The sequence below is a fragment of the Rasamsonia byssochlamydoides genome, assembly GCF_041956645.1.
Source record: "Rasamsonia byssochlamydoides strain NRRL 3658 unplaced genomic scaffold VTN77scaffold_4, whole genome shotgun sequence".
Lineage (NCBI taxonomy): Eukaryota > Fungi > Ascomycota > Eurotiomycetes > Eurotiales > Trichocomaceae > Rasamsonia > Rasamsonia byssochlamydoides.
Window position 1 is genome coordinate 633,818 of NW_027192387.1, and position 18,382 is coordinate 652,199.

The 18,382-nt window shown below is 49.0% G+C and overlaps 6 protein-coding genes across 6 annotated transcripts; 2 read left to right on the forward strand and 4 right to left on the reverse strand.

Annotated features, from left to right (window-relative positions):
- Positions 1-289: 289 nt before the first annotated feature.
- Positions 290-2,720, forward strand: VTN77DRAFT_5567 (uncharacterized protein; the record flags this gene model as incomplete). Its single annotated transcript, XM_069421749.1, has 8 exons — positions 290-338; positions 389-513; positions 579-678; positions 723-835; positions 883-1,574; positions 1,621-1,956; positions 2,004-2,634; positions 2,694-2,720. 8 exons carry the CDS (start codon positions 290-292, stop codon positions 2,718-2,720), a joined length of 2,073 nt encoding a protein of 690 aa, XP_069281721.1.
- Positions 2,721-4,290: 1,570 nt separating this feature from the next.
- On the reverse strand, positions 4,291-6,060 carry VTN77DRAFT_5568 (uncharacterized protein; the record flags this gene model as incomplete). The annotated part of the gene is made up of 5 exons (XM_069421750.1): positions 4,291-4,559; positions 4,710-4,910; positions 4,998-5,588; positions 5,641-5,896; positions 5,971-6,060. 5 exons carry the CDS (start codon positions 6,058-6,060, stop codon positions 4,291-4,293), a joined length of 1,407 nt encoding a protein of 468 aa, XP_069281722.1.
- Positions 6,061-10,075: 4,015 nt separating this feature from the next.
- VTN77DRAFT_5569 (uncharacterized protein) lies at positions 10,076-12,076 on the reverse strand (the record flags this gene model as incomplete). The annotated part of the gene is made up of 7 exons (XM_069421751.1): positions 10,076-10,158; positions 10,210-10,821; positions 10,870-11,107; positions 11,162-11,521; positions 11,582-11,667; positions 11,817-11,986; positions 12,066-12,076. 7 exons carry the CDS (start codon positions 12,074-12,076, stop codon positions 10,076-10,078), a joined length of 1,560 nt encoding a protein of 519 aa, XP_069281723.1.
- A 1,046-nt stretch (positions 12,077-13,122) lies between these two features.
- On the reverse strand, positions 13,123-13,843 carry VTN77DRAFT_5570 (uncharacterized protein; the record flags this gene model as incomplete). The annotated part of the gene is made up of 3 exons (XM_069421753.1): positions 13,123-13,215; positions 13,292-13,485; positions 13,540-13,843. The coding sequence occupies 3 exons, from the start codon at positions 13,841-13,843 to the stop codon at positions 13,123-13,125; spliced, it is 591 nt and encodes a 196-aa protein (XP_069281724.1).
- Positions 13,844-14,590: 747 nt separating this feature from the next.
- On the reverse strand, positions 14,591-15,330 carry VTN77DRAFT_5571 (uncharacterized protein; the record flags this gene model as incomplete). Its single annotated transcript, XM_069421754.1, has 5 exons — positions 14,591-14,731; positions 14,791-14,839; positions 14,891-15,139; positions 15,250-15,260; positions 15,325-15,330. 5 exons carry the CDS (start codon positions 15,328-15,330, stop codon positions 14,591-14,593), a joined length of 456 nt encoding a protein of 151 aa, XP_069281725.1.
- A 1,086-nt stretch (positions 15,331-16,416) lies between these two features.
- VTN77DRAFT_5572 (uncharacterized protein) lies at positions 16,417-17,247 on the forward strand (the record flags this gene model as incomplete). Its single annotated transcript, XM_069421755.1, has 3 exons — positions 16,417-16,569; positions 16,639-16,974; positions 17,038-17,247. The coding sequence occupies 3 exons, from the start codon at positions 16,417-16,419 to the stop codon at positions 17,245-17,247; spliced, it is 699 nt and encodes a 232-aa protein (XP_069281726.1).
- Positions 17,248-18,382: the final 1,135 nt, after the last annotated feature.

Consider the following 18,382-nt stretch of genomic DNA (forward strand, 5'->3'; position numbering starts at 1 on the left):
GCTGCCAATCTGTAAATTAATAGTACGTTCTTCGGATGAGATGAAACAAAGAAATATTGACGGTCATTCCCCTGCTGCATACAGGGCAGTCCGGGATGATGTCACGCTCGCTTCCCCGCCAATTTCCTTGACCTTGTTCAACCGAAAGCTTCCCCAGACAAACCATGGAACAGCAAACTTCCCCGCTCCTTTCTCTCTGATAATATCTAGTGCAATTTGACATCCCGGTTTACTGCTTCAATTTCATCCATCCCCTGCGAATCCGGCCTGTGAATCCTGCCACAGCATCATGGCGGCTAGCTCTGCTCCATCACAGCCAGCTGTTCCCGACGGCACTGGTCAGTTACTTACTTGCAATTGTTCGCTGTTCCCAACTCAATTGCAGCAGGCGTCCTCCAGCTCGATCCGTGGCTCGATCCGTACAAGGATGCGCTGCGGAGCCGATTCCGATACGCGCGGGATTGGATCGACAGGATAAACGAGACGGAAGGGGGTTTGGAGAGATTCAGCAGGGTATGTAGCCAAAGGAACGACGCATTCATCGCGTGGATCAAGGATATGCTGACAAGTCGATCCAGGGATACGAGAAGTTTGGCTTCAACGTCAACACCAACGGAGACATCACCTATCGGGAATGGGCGCCCAATGCGATACAGGCCCATCTCATCGGCGACTTTAGTGAGTACGATCAGAAATCACTTGCGACATGCTGACAATTGCAGATAATTGGGATCGAAAGGCCACGCCGATGAAAAAGGACATGTTTGGAGTATGGGAGGTGACTCTTCCTGGCAAAGATGGCGTACCTGCGATTCCTCACGATAGCAAAGTCAAGGTACGAACTTCTCGAAACAGCTGCACGCAGAATTAACGACCTGTCAGATTACAATGGTCACCCCCGCTGGCGAAGTCATTGACAGACTCCCCGCGTGGATCAGGCGAGTCGTTCAAGACCTGTCCGTGTCTCCTGTCTACGACGCCGTCTTCTGGAACCCTCCTCCAGAGGAGCGATATCGCTTCCAACATCCCCGTCCGAAGAAACCCCTGAGTCTGCGCATCTACGAAGCCCACGTCGGAATATCCTCCCCAGAGACAAAGGTCGCCACGTACAAAAATTTCACGGCCAACATGCTTCCACGAATCAAATATCTGGGCTATAACGCCATTCAACTCATGGCCATCATGGAGCATGCATACTACGCGAGCTTTGGCTACCAAGTCAACAACTTCTTCGCTGCCAGCAGCCGCTACGGTACCCCGGAGGATCTGAAGGAATTGATCGACACGGCCCACAGTCTGGGGCTGGTCGTCCTCCTCGACGTCGTCCACAGTCACGCGTCCAAGAATGTGTTGGACGGGCTGAACATGTTTGACGGGACCGATCACCTCTATTTCCACGAGGGTGGCAAGGGCAAACACGACCTGTGGGACAGCCGCCTGTTCAACTATGGCAACCACGAAGTTCTCCGCTTCCTCCTCAGTAACCTGCGCTTCTGGATGGAGGAGTATCAGTTTGACGGGTTTCGATTTGATGGCGTGACAAGCATGCTTTACGTGCATCATGGGATCGGGACGTATGTTATGGATATGCTTCTCATGTGCAAAATGCTGACCGCACAGGGGATTCTCCGGTGGCTATCACGAGTATTTCGGACCAGCGGTTGATAATGACAGCGTGATGTACCTGACGCTTGCTAATGAAATGCTCCATGCTCTTTACCCTGAGGCTATCACCATTGCGGAGGACGTCTCGGGAATGCCGGCCTTGTGCCTGCCGCCGTCGATGGGCGGAGTGGGCTTTGACTACCGTCTCGCCATGGCCGTCCCGGACATGTACATCAAACTGCTCAAGGAGAAGACGGACGACGAGTGGGATATGGGCAACCTCGCCTTTACGCTGACCAACCGGCGACATGGCGAGAAGACGATTGCCTATGCGGAGAGCCATGATCAAGCGTGAGCTAACCGTCGTGTTGTGTTCCATCACGCTGACTTTCTTCCAGACTGGTCGGAGACAAGACCCTGATGATGTGGCTGTGCGATAAAGAGCTGTACACGCACATGTCGGTCCTGACGGAGCTGACGCCGATCATTGACCGCGGCATGGCGCTGCACAAGATGATCCGGCTGGTAACGCACGGTCTCGGCGGCGAAGGCTATCTGAACTTCGAGGGCAACGAGTTCGGCCACCCGGAATGGCTCGACTTTCCGCGCGCAGGCAACGGCAACTCGTTCTGGTACGCGCGTCGCCTGCTGCACCTGACGGAGGACCACCTGCTGCGGTACCGGTTCCTGAACGAGTTCGACCGCGCCATGCAGGTCGCCGAGGAGAAGTACGGCTGGCTGCATTCGCCGCAGGCATACGTGAGCCTGAAGAACGAGACGGACAAGGTTCTCGTCTTTGAGCGGGCGGGACTGCTATGGGTGTTCAACTTTCATCCGACGCAGAGCTTCGCCGACTACCGTGTCGGCGTCGAGCAGGCGGGGACGTACCGCATTGTTCTGGACACAGACGATCCGGCGTTTGGCGGGCATGGCCGCAATGCGAAGGAGACGCGGTTCTTCACGACCGATATGCCGTGGAACGGACGGAAGAATTTTTTACACGTCTATATTCCGGTGAGAACGGCCGTGGTAGGTCGCTCACTTACTTGAAGCTTTTAATCTATTGACTAAACTAATGTCCTTTCTAGGTTTTTGCTCTCGAGGAGACGCTTTAGTTCTACACGTCAATAAGGTGGGTGATACTCGAGGTTCCAGCCGTATACGATATATGCGTATAGGTATGCACATTCTATTTTCACAATAAATGGATGGATGAATTCGCAATCATACACATCATTGAGTAATAAAGTCGAGAAAACAAGTCGGGTTCAAATGTAACTTCAGTTCTGTTCAGTCCCGTTAAGTAATTAATTACCTGTGGCATTAGTTAGCTATATTATTAAATCTGTTTTTGTTGGTTTTATTCTTCTTTTCTTTCAACTGCCCAATGCAGATCCAGCTTGACCTCTAGCTCCAGATCCAGATAGGGATGGAATATGATATGGGACAGACAGATTGGGAACGTCATTTCTGTTCTTATACCATACCATATCCCATATTCCCATTCTTGTCCCGTCCCATAACATGCGATGATAATAATAATTATATATACTGACCCAGACTCCTCCTGGCTTTTTTTTCAGCTTCTTTCTTTTTTTTTTCTGTGAAGATATACTTAGTACTATGTATGACTTGAAGAACGTGAATAGCCTGGCTGGTATGTTGCAGATTCGGCCAAAAAAAAAAAAGAGGCGTGGCATGCCAACACCAAGTTACCAACTTCTTTTTTTTTTCTTGGTAAATCTGAACTAGCTAGGTAGGTGTAATATTATATTAGCCTGCCGACAAAATAGTAATTATAATAATTATTCCATCCAGTAATTATTAGTATTATCAGAGCGATGTCTATAGACCTGGGCCTAGCCAGTTATGCATATCGTATTGTGTTGTGTTGTATTGTATTGTATTATATTGTTTGATGGGATATCACATGTGATACTATTAATTGAATCTGCACTTTACATGTTTGTAAGTTAGTTAGTTGGTTGTATTATTAGAATTCTTGGACCTTTTTTTTTGTTTTATTTTGTTTTATTTTGTTTTATTTTGTTTTTCTTTTCATTTGTTTTGATAGGTAAGCTGGTAGTTGGCCACTCACTCACTTAGCCTATATATATGCATGATGATCCAGCTTCAGGTGCAGATTGATATGTCCCAGGACGCCTTAGGATGCAGACAACATGATATGACATGCAATTATATTCGGATTGATTAGGGTTAGTTGTACCCATTATGAGCAATAATGATAATGACGGTAGCAGGTAGGTAGGGCTGGTATTCTATGTCTGTGTCTGTGTCTGTCTGTCTCATCATAATGACAGGGACCTGACCTGAACAAATAAGATACGATGAATTCGGACTCCAGTTCATGTTCAGACTCGCTATTTCTGATCACCATAGCAGATTGAGGTAACAGCAGCCATTTTGCAGCCAGGCATTATATTCTTTGTTTCTACATCCACTTTCAGATCTAGAGACACAGATCCCTCTCCATTTCCATCTCCATCTCCGTTATTGACAATGACCATGGCGATGGTGCTGGTGATGGCTGTAGGTGTTGTTATTGCTGTGGCTGTAATGCTTGTGATGCGATATTTGAGATATCTGAGATATCTGATGAGATGAGAAAGACCCCGACGGAGAAGACTGTGCAGTTGTGAGTCTCGTCTGCTGGACATGTAGTTGCTACTGCTGCTGCTGCGGCTGCATCACCATTGACGACGACGGCGACGACAACGACGACGAGAACGATATTTGAGTTTGAGTTTGAGATCCAATTCCTTCAGCCGATCTGGTCCTGTTGATTGGAGGCGACTGCGACTGCGACTGCGATTGTGATTGAGACTCGTCATCAGTGTGACTCTGACTGTGACTCTGACTCGGAATGTGACTGGGACTCGGACTGGGGCTGATTTTCCACAGGCGATCTGCGACGAGGACCTCTGTCGAGCCGTCTGGATGATTATCAAGTCAGAACGAACATCATACATATATAAATAACATATATGATGTAAGTATTCATGATTTGCACGTGTATGTGCATATATTTATGACAGTCCAGACGGGATGTAGAAAAGGAAAAGGAAGGAAGGGATACAACAAACCAATCTCGCCCTTCTCATACCGCTCCTCCGCCCTTCGCACGCGGAATATCTCATTCAGAATCTCCAGTCGCTCAACGGGCTTGACTCGTCGTCGGACACTGCGCGTGGCATCTTCCAACAGGTCGACGGTGACGTTGCGGCTCTTCTTACCCTCCGCGGCCTGGAGGGACCGAAGGATGTGGATTAGGAGACGGACTCTTTCTGCACATGTCGATATTCTACATATCAGTAAAAAGAAAAAAAAAAGACTAGTCTGGTCTGTCCCTATGTTTCTTTCCTAATACTTACCCGGCTTCTTCAAATGACCCGGCTCCCGATGCGTCACTCCCACCGGCCACCACGCCGGCTTTGTCAGTTCAGGATCTCCCCCCGTCCCATCGGGCCCTTTCTTCCCGCCGTTGTACGGATAGCGCGCTTGCTTCTTCGGCTCGACGGCTTTGACGAAGGCTTTGGCGATGAGTCGGCAGTTGGTCTGCTGCAGGGCGTGGAAGGCGTCTACGTAGTAGGCGAGGAGTTCGTCGCGGTTTTGGAGCTTGATGGTCCTGACGTTGGTGCTGACATTTGCGGTGGCGTAGACATTAGTGATGTTGTTGTTGATGCTGTCGTGTTGTGAGCTCGTCCGACTACCTAGAGTTGTGCCGGGGAAGTCTGCTTTTGGTCGTCCTGCGTCGAAGAGATGGTTCTCTGGATTCGTCCCCAGGTTTGAATGGAACAGATATGCTCCTCCCATCACCGGTGCAGTAGTCACAGCTGGAGGTGGTTGCGGTGGTTGTGGTGTTTGATAGATGGGCAGATGGTAACTCGCCAGACCAGAAGACTGATCAAGGGAGGGAACATGATATGACCCACGAACATTTGACTGTTGTTGATGTTGTTGCCCTGTAATAATGAACGTCAACAACTGGCAACAATATCAGATGAACAAACAGACCTGGTAATAAATACATCCACCGAGTCGAGGGATCAAGTCCATAGCTGTGAGGGTATGCATAACGGTCGATCTTGGTAGTCGTGTTAGGGTCCTTATTCTCAAGGTCATCAAAACAGCTGTTTTCTCGTCTTCTGTGGACTGGAACTTGGGAGAATGTTGTCGGAACGATATAATTCATGGTCGTGCTCGGATGATGTCCACATCCACTATCGATTCCAGATGCAGCAGTCCAATTGATGGCTTGTGGCGTCGTTGACTGTATACGTCAGACAGACGGAACTACCAGAATAGCAGTATGTATCAAACTGTCCAGTTAAGACATGTGCGTACCCATCGCTCTGTTCCATACAGCGTCTGGCCCTGGTCATGGTCCTGATCTCGAAACTGGTAGCTGTAGCTCTTTCTTTCTTCCTCCTCCATTGATTAGTAGAATTAAATCTCTCGAATCTAAAACAGAACAGAAAGAGGTGGCTTATCAACTGGATTGACGAAATAGTAACTCACTCTCACACAACGATCAGCCTGTGGCTGATGTCAAGTCTATAGATATATAGATGCAAGTCAAGTCAATCGGTCAAGCCCACAAACGTGGCGGTGAACAGAGACGCTTAACTTGCTGACCAGGCCTGGGCAGCTGGCTAGCTCGTAGGTAATGTACAGTACAGTACTTAGGGATATGCCCATCTAGTTGGTGCACGGTATGGCGTCAAACGTTTTATGCAAGGCCTATGGAGCAATAAGCGAGATATGCATCCATTGGGCGGATAAGGACGTGATGGCGTGCCACGCTGGATTCGATAGTTGGAGGCTGAGATCCACGAGAGTTGAATACAGGGCAGATATATTCGAAGTATTGCTCTGGCTGACCAGGTAAAGAAGATAGGCCAAACGTAGGAACCTCTCTTCGTGAGCCGTCATCATCAGACAAAACAACAGAGTACGATACCGGCATCCAGCAGCACACTATCAAGATAATCAGTCTGCTGACAGTCCTGGAAATGGCAGCTGACGCTGTCTCCAGTCTTAGACTTCCAAAGACGTCATGACGGGCCCATCCATATCTCTGCACAGTCCGAAATGCTTCTTCTCAACTTCTCCAGTCCTGTCTCACCCCTTGCGAATCACATTGCACGGGGAAATAACGGCATCTGGACGGAACAAGGTCACAAGTCGTAGAAAAGCCGAATTATGCCTGAATTCCGGTAAGAAACGGACTTGAAACGCCGGTAGAACTGTTACCTGCAGAGCAATTCATGTATGTACATACACAGCCACAGACAGATAGCTGAGTGACCATTACCAAGAAGACTCGGCTATTGTATTTCTTTTTGGCGGTCTGGTTCGCCGAGTTTAGGCCGTGGAGGAGATTAGTTCGCTTATACATAGTAAGGGCTGGATACTGCTAACTGCGCCACAACTCTCGTTTCTGAACGGTCCAGTCAGCGTTGACCATCCAAGATCTGATCTGATCTGATCGGAGGAGAATCGGAGATTGTGGAAGACTGGAAGCAAGGGGGCTGGGCTACACTACTCGTCATCAGCCACACAGCTTACCTACTTATCCTCCGGCTGGAAGTGAAGTCCACATTTCCCTCGACTCCTCGAGCGAGAATCTTCAGGCCGTCCCAAGGATCAAGATTAGCGTATAGATTTATGCAAATAATGCATCTCGATTTCTTGCTGCCTGGTGAAACCGTGAAAAAAGGCGTCGAAAAAGGAAGATGTGATGTGAATGATGTGATGTGATGTATCATGTGTCCGTCCCAGCCTCCGCAGACAAACCATACAAGCCATACAGCAAATAGGATCTGAGCGATTCGAATGCACTGTGGCTGACGAGACGATGTATCTACCTACAAACACAAGATTAATTAACGACGGTGCTGGTGATACTCTCAGTGCCTACAAGCAAATACCTGAGACAAAGGCAGGAGATGGAGGCTGATCGGCCGCCTTGGCTTATAGTCAGCCTATTTATTTTCTCATCTTCTTGATCTTTTCTAATCATCGTCTTTTCTCTGTGTCATACTAGGAGTTCTAGTCTGGTTATCTTCTTGTTTGTATCACAGATACTCTCGCTGCTGCTGCTGCTACCGCCGCCGCCGCCGCCGGTGGGCGATGCATACGTACCTGTCTAGAATTAATAAACTAATAAATTAAAAATACATGTGTGGTTTGAGTCGGGAAAGAATCCTGCTATTAGAAGGTGAACGAGCACGCTCCAGTCTCGTGACAGCGGACGCAGGTCGATATTAATCGCGGAGCTGACAGGGGAGTTAAGGGTTTGAATAGAAGGGTCAAGTCGGATCCAGATCCAGATCCTGTCTACATGAGCCAAAAACAGGACAGAACAGAACATATCTACATGTGTACAGTAATCGGCAAATAGTTTTTTTTAATTATTTTCACAAGAGATATGGGAGCCTCTCTACATATATAGCCTTGGTATAAGTAGTGTACAGCCAGCCGAGGCCCAGGGCCTTTTCCTACCTATCCAACCAACTATTATAGCAGTGCTCCCTTAGGATAAGAAATTTACCAGCCCTTCTCTTCTCTTCTCCTCTGTTTGGAAAAGGAATTACCCATACATTGAGAGTAGTAGCACTAATACTCCTACCCTCTTCTTACTCCTCCTTATTTTTTAGTTAGTTGAGGGATATTATTACCTATTAGCCAGGCACAATATTAAATGTGACAAACAGAGAGATGATATTAGTCCATTCCACCTAATTCCCTATCCCCCTACTATTCTTATAAATAAAGTTAACTATGACTGGATATTATTATTAACGCCTCAAGCTTTATATACATGAAATATAAGAAGATATTATTCATACGCCTCCTATAAATAACAATAAACTAATCTATCTTGCCCTGGCTTACTACTAAGGGTAGTAAGACCAAGTAAGTAGTATTAGTAGGAAATAGTAAGTCACAAACCAGCTTATAATCATAATCAACAGCTTTATCATTAATTCTTAAGACAGGTAGGTAGATCAAATATATAGGTAAATAGCAAAGAAAGACTCGATTGAGGATATTTATATTTATTATTGATGACTTATTTATATATTACTTGCCTTATCATAATTCCAATAAGGCATCGTGGGAGGACACAAATACCATAGTTGAAATCAGATCAGGGTTGCTTTATTTAATTCGTTGGAAACAGAAAAAAACAGCAACCGAGTAAGCTACCCAGGTACATACGTATCCAAGGGGAGGCGAGTGAGTCGACTTGATCCAAAGCAGCTCTCCGCTCATCTTGGCTTGTTCTTAATCTCATCCATATAAATAAAAAAAAAATAAAATAAAAAATGATAATAATATGGACTACTTACTTCCTAGACCCCGCAGCAGCGCATTAAGCTTAGTGCGAGCTCATCGCTAGGGAATTAATGAATCAATAATATGATATATTGTTGGAATCCTGGAGCTAGAAAGCCTCGAATGAGCAGAGCATGCTCTTGTCACGATCGTGATGGGAGAATGCAGGTCGATGGTAATCAATCATGGAGCTCACTAGGGAGTCAGCAGAGTTTAAACCATTTGAATCAAATAATAGAAGGTTGGGTCAAGTCAGATCATTGCAGATCTATCTAGATCCTGTCTCCTTAAGTTAAGGAAGGACAGAACAGAAACATGTCTATTATGTATAGCACAGTACATACAGTAATCACTGACCAGACGCCTTGCTCCAATATTCCATGATTTTTTCCATCTTACTCAAACAGTACATGTACAGTAAATTACATACATAAAGCGGGTATATTTTCGAAGGTAAATATGGAAATATGGCATTGCTACCTACGTAGGTACATGTACCTAGGTCAGGGGCAGACAGGTACAACCTAGATACCTCCATGTGATATCTCTCTGTCTTTCAGAGCATATATTATAATACCGAGTAGGTAGGAGCTACAGTCCTAGTCCTTCCCAACTCGTATATACTATACCTAGATTACCTTGCTGACAGAGGCACACTAATTAAGAACAGGAGTGTGATCCAGCCATCTGCCTAGCCCTATCCATATATGAAGTACGAACTACGAAGTGCACTGCAAAGCAAAGCAAGCCCGCTGATAGCAGTATCACTACGTCCTCTACTACTGACTGAAGCATCTAAATTCGACTTCATCAAACAAAGGAAAAAATACAATTGCCCAGCCTAGGGTAAACCAGGCTGGTAGTCGGGTCGACTCTTCCAATTTTTTTTACGTACACATCACATCAAACATATCGAAAGATGGGACATCAACGGATGAAAGTTGTTTGCTCAGGTTCATCCGGGTAAGCTGGCTCCTTTCCTCAGAAGTGTTGTTCTCGAAATTCCTTTTTCTTTTATACGAGTACTGTACACACGCTAAAAGAAAAATGGAAACCAATCATTCAAGACAAAAGAAAAGGAGCAAAGACTGGTATGGTATTACATCGTTTAAGACTTGCCCTCAAGCTCAGCCAGGATCTTCTCACCCTTGGCACGGGCCGACTCAAAGTCACCAACCATGTAGAAAGCAGCTAGACAAAGTTAGCCAGTGAAGATAGATAGAAGACAGACGACAAACTTACCCTCAGGAAGGTCATCACCCTCGCCGTTGATGATAGCCTTGAAGCTGCGAATGGTGTCCTTCAGGTCGACGAGCTTGCCCTCAATACCAGTGAAGACCTGGGCGACCGTGAAAGGCTGGCTCAGGAAACGCTGGAGCTTACGGGCACGCTCGACGGTGAGCTTGTCGGCCTCAGACAGTTCGTCCATACCCAGAATGGCAATGATATCCTGGAGGGACTTGTACTCCTGAAGCATCTGCTGGACACGGGTGGCGACCTCGTAGTGCTCCTGACCGACAATACGCGGGTCAAGCATACGAGACTTGGAGTCGAGCGGGTCGACGGCCGGGTAGATACCCAGCTCAGAAATACCACGGGACAACACAGTGGTGGCGTCCAAGTGAGCGAAGGTAGTGGCCGGGGCAGGGTCAGTCAAGTCATCAGCAGGCACGTACACGGCCTGGACGGAAGTGATGGAACCCTTGGTGGTGGTAGTGATACGTTCCTGCATGGCACCCATGTCGACGGCCAGAGTGGGCTGGTAACCGACGGCAGAGGGAATACGACCCAGCAGGGCAGACACTTCCGAACCGGCCTGGGTGAAACGGAAGATGTTGTCAATGAAGAGCAGCACTAGAGAACGTCAGTAGTTGCCCTCATAGGGATAAGAAACAATCCTACCGTCCTGGCCCTCCTCGTCACGGAAGTACTCGGCAATGGTCAGACCAGTCAGAGCAACACGGGCACGGGCACCCGGGGGCTCGTTCATCTGACCGAACACCAGCGCGACCTTGGAGTCACCCTCGAGCTGAATGACACCGGTTTGCTGCATTTCGTGGTACAGGTCGTTACCCTCACGGGTACGCTCACCGACACCAGTGAACACAGAGTAACCACCGTGGGCCTTGGCGATGTTGTTCTGTGGTCGTTTCGTTAGCAGCTGTACCAACATGCATGTCTCTGGGCGACTTACAATCAGCTCCTGAATGAACACGGTCTTACCGACACCGGCACCACCGAAGAGACCGATCTTTCCACCACGAGCGTAGGGGGCAAGCAGGTCGACGACCTTGATACCGGTCACCAGCACTTCGGCAGTGGTCGACTGCTCAGAGAACGCCGGCGGGTCGGCGTGGATAGGAGCGTACTTCGTAGCCTTGATAGGACCACGCTCGTCAATGGGGTCACCAGTGACGTTCATGATACGACCAAGGGTACCAGGGCCGACGGGGACCTTGATAGGAGCGCCAGTGTCGGTAGCAGGAGCACCACGAGTGAGACCCTCGGTACCGTCCATGGCAATGGTGCGGACGACATTCTCACCCAAGTGTTGCTAATCAAGGGTCAGTCATGCATGCCCATCTGACATCGTCCAGGCGCTTGGTGTACATACCGCAACCTCCAGGATGAGCTTCTGGCCGTTGTTGTTGGTCTCCAGGGCGTTCAGAATCGGGGGGAGCTGGTCGGTATCGAATTTCACTGCATCCAGGCATCAGATACAACACCCTTCAAAGCAATTGAGGCACTTGGCAGGGATTCTCAAGGGTGTTGTGTCCAGGAAAAAGATTTTCCTGTCCCGTCTTCCAGCTTGCCAAGCCATGAAACATCAAACGTGTACGGTTACATACCGTCGACGACGGCACCAATGACCTGGTGGATTTTGCCGACGCGAGGAGAGTCCGTGCTGGCGAACCTGGCAGAGAGCGCAGGCAGAGCATTGGATCGGAGGGGCTCGAAGGCGCGTCGAGCAAGAGAAGGGCGGGCAAAGGCAGCCCTCCCGAAGGTCCGGGCGAGGCCGCTGGAGCGAAATATTTGTCAGTCGACCGTAGAGGAGGGCAGAAGGGGGAGAACTGAGGGGCATTGGCCGGCACACGTACCTCTTGAACATCGTGATGGTGTTTAAGAGCGAAAGTACGGGGAGGGGGGAGTAGCGAGATGGAAGCTTGCAGAAAGAGGAAGAGGAGGAAAGGGACTGCGAAGAGGTTGAGGTTGGCTTAACGTGGACCCGAGAGTTTGCACGCCGCTTTACCCGTTTGGGACTGTTTTGCCGACCCTCCCGTGATCCGCCGAACCGGCACAGCACCCTGCCAACGCAGCGATGCCGGAGTCAGCTGGCAGCAACGCAGCGATTGTAACAGCTTCCAAAAATTGAAAAAAAAAATCCGTAGATCGATGAGGAGGCACAGTTCTCATATAGAAACTTGCATTCTGGGTTGTGTTGCGCCAAAAGGCCCTCCTCGGAGGCCGTGCACAAACCGGAAGTGGCAGTGATGATATCAGCCTGCCGAGGATTCCTAGTAGAGCCAGGACATTAGAGATATGTTTCCATGGGCAACACAGTTCTTTCTGGATTTATGCAGAGTGTTACAAGCCGGGATATTATTAAAATTCGATATTCAGCATGGAAGAGAATATCAAGTGCCTGTCCACAGAACGTGACCGATTTGCAAAAATATATAATTGACATGTCGAGTGCTAAGCATTACTATTAATATCCTCAACCCCGTGAACACCAAAACAAAGGCTGTAGCACGATCGAGATGAGATAGTATCCGCAGAGAACGCTAAGCGAGAGGCCAATGGCTCGTCAAATGTGAATTGTTTGTCACAACTCGTGGACTATATTGCTAGACGTCAATGTCTGAGCAAGCACGTATTTTTTTTCTTGGTGTTCGTGTACTCTAGACAGCACACAATCCTAGAATGACACGTATCTATGGCTACAAAGGAAATCGATTGATTATCGCATAGTCATAGTACACAGTACAAGAATTTTTCGATCGAGTCGGCATACACGGAAGGAAGGAAAAAGGAGTTAAAGGACAGTCAGTCAGTGTCGAGGATAAAGGAAACATTGGTCCGAACATTGGACCAGACTTGTAGCTAGCCTATCTCTACCTTCTACCTTCCATTCGGCACGCTTCCAGATCCAATTTATGCAGACTTCTTAGCCGGGGGGCTCTGGACGAAGCCACGGCCAGAGTAGCCTTCACTGCTGATACCAGTGATGGGCTCAATCTTCTCTCTCTGTTGGTTGAAAGAAACACGGTCAGCTTGACACCACTGAACATGACAAGAAAAAAAGACAGGCGTCTTCACGCACCTTCGCATATTCATTGGTAGCCTCCTGCCACTCCTTGGTCATCGTACGAGGCGGATCTCTGGCGAACATACGGATGGCAGCGAAGATCACGAGCGACGCAGCGAAGAGCTGTGACACCTTGAAGAGAATCCTCCAGCCCTCTCCCTTGGGGGGCTCTGCACGGGGACCGTGAGGTCCAAATGCGATCCAGTAGGCTACCGACCCGTCAGCGAGAGGTGGAATTCCATTGGGAGGCATCGACTACGTACCGGCCTTCTTCTCCTGGAGAGTCAGATCATGCCAGTCGGCCTTCATGCGGTCCCTCAGCTGCATCCACAATTCAGCCTGTTCCTGAGGAGGCATGGTCTCCCAGCGCTTTTCGATGCCGGCCAGAATGGGATTCGCAATGGCATGCTGGGACTCGGAACGGGTTTGCTGAGAGGCCAGAATCTTGCTCTGGAATTGCGAACGGGCATTGAGGCAAGCCATTGGCGAGGTCGAGGACCGGACAGCCGGGCTGGTGATGGCTGCAGAGCTGCGAGCAGCAGCTCTAGAGACGGAGCGAAGGAACATTGTGCGAGCGGGGAAAAACGGCGAAAAAGGGAATTGAGTCGAGACAGGCGATCGCAAGAGGCAGAACCGGGGTCCTCGAGAACGGTACTGGGGATGGCGGGTTGTCGAGGACGCGGAGGAGAGGGATTGAGGCTGACCAAGACTTGAGGTGGTGGACGAGGAGGGATCTCTTTCGAATGATTGTGGTTTGAGGTGGAAGTCTGGGCATCCGGCTTTAGCATGATCGGGTCTTTTGCGCGCTGCTGATTGGCCCACTGGGCGGCCCGCTCGGTCGGACCCGACACACGGCGATGTCTCGGAAACGCAGACACGATGGTCATGCCATCAGCAGTAGATACATAATACTCTGGGCATACTCTGGACTTGTTCGCGGGCTGCTATCCTACACAAACAGGTTCTCGCTTACATAGGGCAAGGAGAGATTCGGCAAGCTGAGCAAGGACTTAAGAACAATCAAATATCCAATACAAGGAGCATAGGAATAGTCGATTCTAACTCGATTTCATTCAAAGAGCATGATTGACCCTCGTTACCCTCTGCAGTGAACACGGATATGGGAATGATGACATTGCCTCCGCAAAGACTGGGAAAGGAACCTCAATTTCGAAAGCTATTCATGGAGGGATCCCAACGCGTCGATCGATCACTTCAAGGCCCAGGATCTCTCCAAGGTGCGGTTTGATTTCATGCAACGCAGACCCCAGCATCGTCTGCCCCTTCTCTCCGGAACCAGCCGGCATAGTGCGTCTATTTGCCAGCCTTGCCGCCGCTGGCCTCTGCCAGAACAGTCTTCCACTCAATGTCAGACTTGTCATCGGCGTGGATCGAGGTGTGGATGTTCAGCGCATTCTTGAGGTTCTCTCGGGTGCTGGCGTAGAGCATGGACCACTGTAGAGAGTCAGTCCACGTTGGCTCGAGAGGGGCAATATATAACCGGGAGTACTTACGAAGGTGGGGGTGTCACTGGGGACCCAAGAAATGAAGACAATCTTGTTCCTGCACGTAGACTTAGTAATGGATCTGCAGAGCAGACGCTTTCAGTCGTACCTCTTGCCCTCACCGCCTCCGAGTTCGTACTCGACATCGTAGACGGCGTATCGAGGAGCAGGGCTACCCTTGGAATCCTTGGCCGCCTCGAGTTTGCTCCGGAACACCTCGTAGTCGGGGTCCTGCGAGATCTCGTCGATGACAATCTCCTTGCGGTTGTCGGCGATCTTGAAGATGATGAACTTGGTCTTTCCCCGGCTCATGCGGAAGTCGTTGAATGCCGTGATGCACTCATCATTGATCGAGACTCTGGTGTCGCCGGTCCCGTCAGTGTCGGAGGAGGGTAATTTTATGATACAAGAGGAACCGTGAGGGGAGGATGTGTGCATGTGCGTGTCAATGCAAGCGGGCGAACCTACCCTGAAGCAAGCTGCATCACTCATTGGTCAGTTTATTCCTTTCGAAATGCGATGAAAAATTGAGGCGATACGTACCGACATGATTGCCTATTCGAAGGTGCTTTCTTTGAGAAGTGTTGCAAACGGAAAACTGGAATCTGCTGGTCAGCGGCCAGTATTCGGAGGCGCAGCTGATGGGAATCGCTTCGCCGGGGCAGGGGGTCTCTGTCAGGGGAGGGAGTCAGAGGGCCATGGACATACTAAGCGATAAGCAATGACAGCGAAGGTGTCCGGGTATATGGGTATACAAAGGAGAGAAGGGGGATGGAGGATGAGCGGTCAGCAAGACTAGTAAGTGCAACGTGGAAAAGTGGATAGAGGGAAGCCTGGAGATGGAGGGGCCGGCTTGTTTGTTTCCCAATTCTTGTGGTGGGGGGAACCGCTGAGGCAAGCCTGGTGAGTGGTTACTGCAGCACAGGCCCGGGTCACGTGAGTCGCCTCAGGAGATGATCATGCCAGGTGATTTATACAGATTTACATCGAGTGTATTCGAGGAATTAAATTGGGGAATTCTATGTGCAAAGTCTGGGACTGCTTGCCTACGCTAAAGAGTAGTGAATCTGTCAGGAGAGTTGCATTTCTCCGCAACTGGCTTGACAGAGCACGTGTGGTTCTTAGCACTGCCTCACAGAGCTTGGTTCCTGACAGGTATATGAGTCTGCACTTGCAGGCTCCAGTGGATCATCACGATGTCAGAGGTTATCGACGATAAATCAACGAGTTTCCATGGAGAAGAAACCACCAAGTGACCTCAGCACCTCGAGAACGGAACCGTGGGGCTAAAAAAACTATTGACATTTTTGGGTCGCTTATCATCCAGTGAGCGTGCAATGCAACAGTCGGAGTTTCACCGGGATGCAACGGAGCATGTCTTTGTCGCTGTGGATGTTAAGCGTTGACAGCTGGTGATAAATCAAAAATCATCGAATGCGGGGACGGGAGGGGTCCTTTTACTAATACTGCTAAATGTTTGTGCAAGCCCCTCTTCCGGGGATCCTCAGTCGTCATTTAGCTGTAACTTGTCATCATCGCTCTCTAGTTTTGTATATAAGGTGGCATCCTGTCGCGTCGTTTGATTTATAATTCTAATCTGTTTTATTCTGCAATTGTCAGCCACAGTCTCCTACCATGGCCACCCCCAAGATCATCCTCTACACCAACCATGCCTGCCCCTGGGCGCATCGTGCTCATATCGCTCTGAAAGAGCTGGGACTGCCATATGAGGAAGTCATTATCGATTTGGATACCCCTCGTGAGGAATGGTACCTGAAAGTGAACCCGGTATGGCAGTAAATTCATGCACAGAACTCTTTGGCGTGTGAAGACTGATTGAGTATATTCCCTTTCCAGCGAGGTCTGGTCCCCGCCCTCTCATATGACGGCAACATCATCACGGAATCCGGCATTGTAGCGCAATTCCTGGCTGATGCCCACCCTTCTCACCTGCTCCCGCCGTCGACGTCGACGGAGAATGCCCTGTACCGCGCCCGCGTGGCTTTCTTCGTGGATGCATTCTTCAGCAAGGTGCTGCCGCACTTCTGGACCGGTGTGCGTGCCGCCACGGACGAGGAAAGGGACGAAGCGGCACAGGCTCTGGTCGCTGCTGTGGCCAAGGAGATCGAACCGTTGCTGGAAGAAGGAAAGGGTCCTTTCTTCGGAGGCAGTGACCGATTGACTCTCGTAGAGGTATTTCCTTTCTTCCTTTCAAAGATGAAATATTCAGACTCACATCTCTGACTGTGGTCGTAGGTTCTCACCGGCTCGTTCCTTCTTCGCATCACATCCTTCAGCAAGCCCGAGTACGGTCTACATAGCCCCAAATTGCCGAGTCTCCTCGAACAGGTGCCCAAGTTCAAGCGGTGGGCGGAGGCGACGGTCCAGCACGAGAGCGTGAACTACATCTGGAATGAGGAGAACGTCGCAACCAGGACCAAGAAGAAGTTTGGGGCCAAGCCGTAGGTGGCACCTGAGCATGACATGGACTAGAGGGTGCATCTCACACATAGCAGGCCTTCCGGACGGTTGTGAGGGTTGCAGTCGGCTGGGGTAATTTGTATTTGATAGTCTTTTGACTGTACATGAACGCTTCATGAAATGGCAACGATAGTGATATATCCCTTTACTGCAACTGTGCTAGATGAATATTTGTAGACACGTCTGTTTCCTTTCCATGACAATATATTCAGTATCTCCGAGTGTCAGAACTCGGGGTTGGATTTCACCTATCTTCCTTGCCTTCGGAGCTACATCACGCCAACACTCTCGTTGAGTTCTACTTAACAAATAGCCCAGACCAAGACCACCTACCTACATAGCCTATTAATGAGCTCAAAAATTACTCAAAGAGGAAAGAAATGTTGACATTATGTAGACAGCAAAGATGGCAAGGGTGTGACTAATCCATAGACCTGGAACAGAACGTCATGCGAAGCAGTTCAGATTAAGGCATGGAGGGGAAGACTTGGGGTTATTAGGTAGGTAGATGTCCTCTTATAACCTTAGTGCAATTGGTCTTGATTGATAATCTTGATCGATACTGGAGAGGGCCATGGAACAGAAACAGGCTGACAAAGGTTATTACCTTCCCCTTGGCAATGCTGGAATAGTAGGTAGGTAGTCCAAGTCAATCTAAGGAAAAAGGTGCAAGTAGCAGTTACCATACCAATACACTGGGGCCCTCGTACTCGACTGAATGATGTGAAAGGGCTGTCCGTTTGAGGAGGGCCAGTAAACAAACAGTCAGTGACTCAGCCGAAGCAGTGAAATAGCCACAGAGAGAGGAACAGTTACAGTGAAGAATTTACAAAAAAAAAAAAGTACAAACATGCACTGGGGAAGTGAATTGGTTCTACTAGATTAAGTTTGGTTGGGGTGTGTCAATTGTTCTCTTTGAGTTGAATAATTCGAGTCATTCATTATATATATCTCCATCATGACTTCTCACCAAATGTTGGAAATAAATTTCGTAGCATGCCTGCATGATCATCCACACTTCTTTCTGGTCATTACTTCAATTAAGAACATCATCCGCAACTGCATCTTGAAACAAAACTTGACATCGCCTTCATCACTGCATTATCTAATCTTGACATTG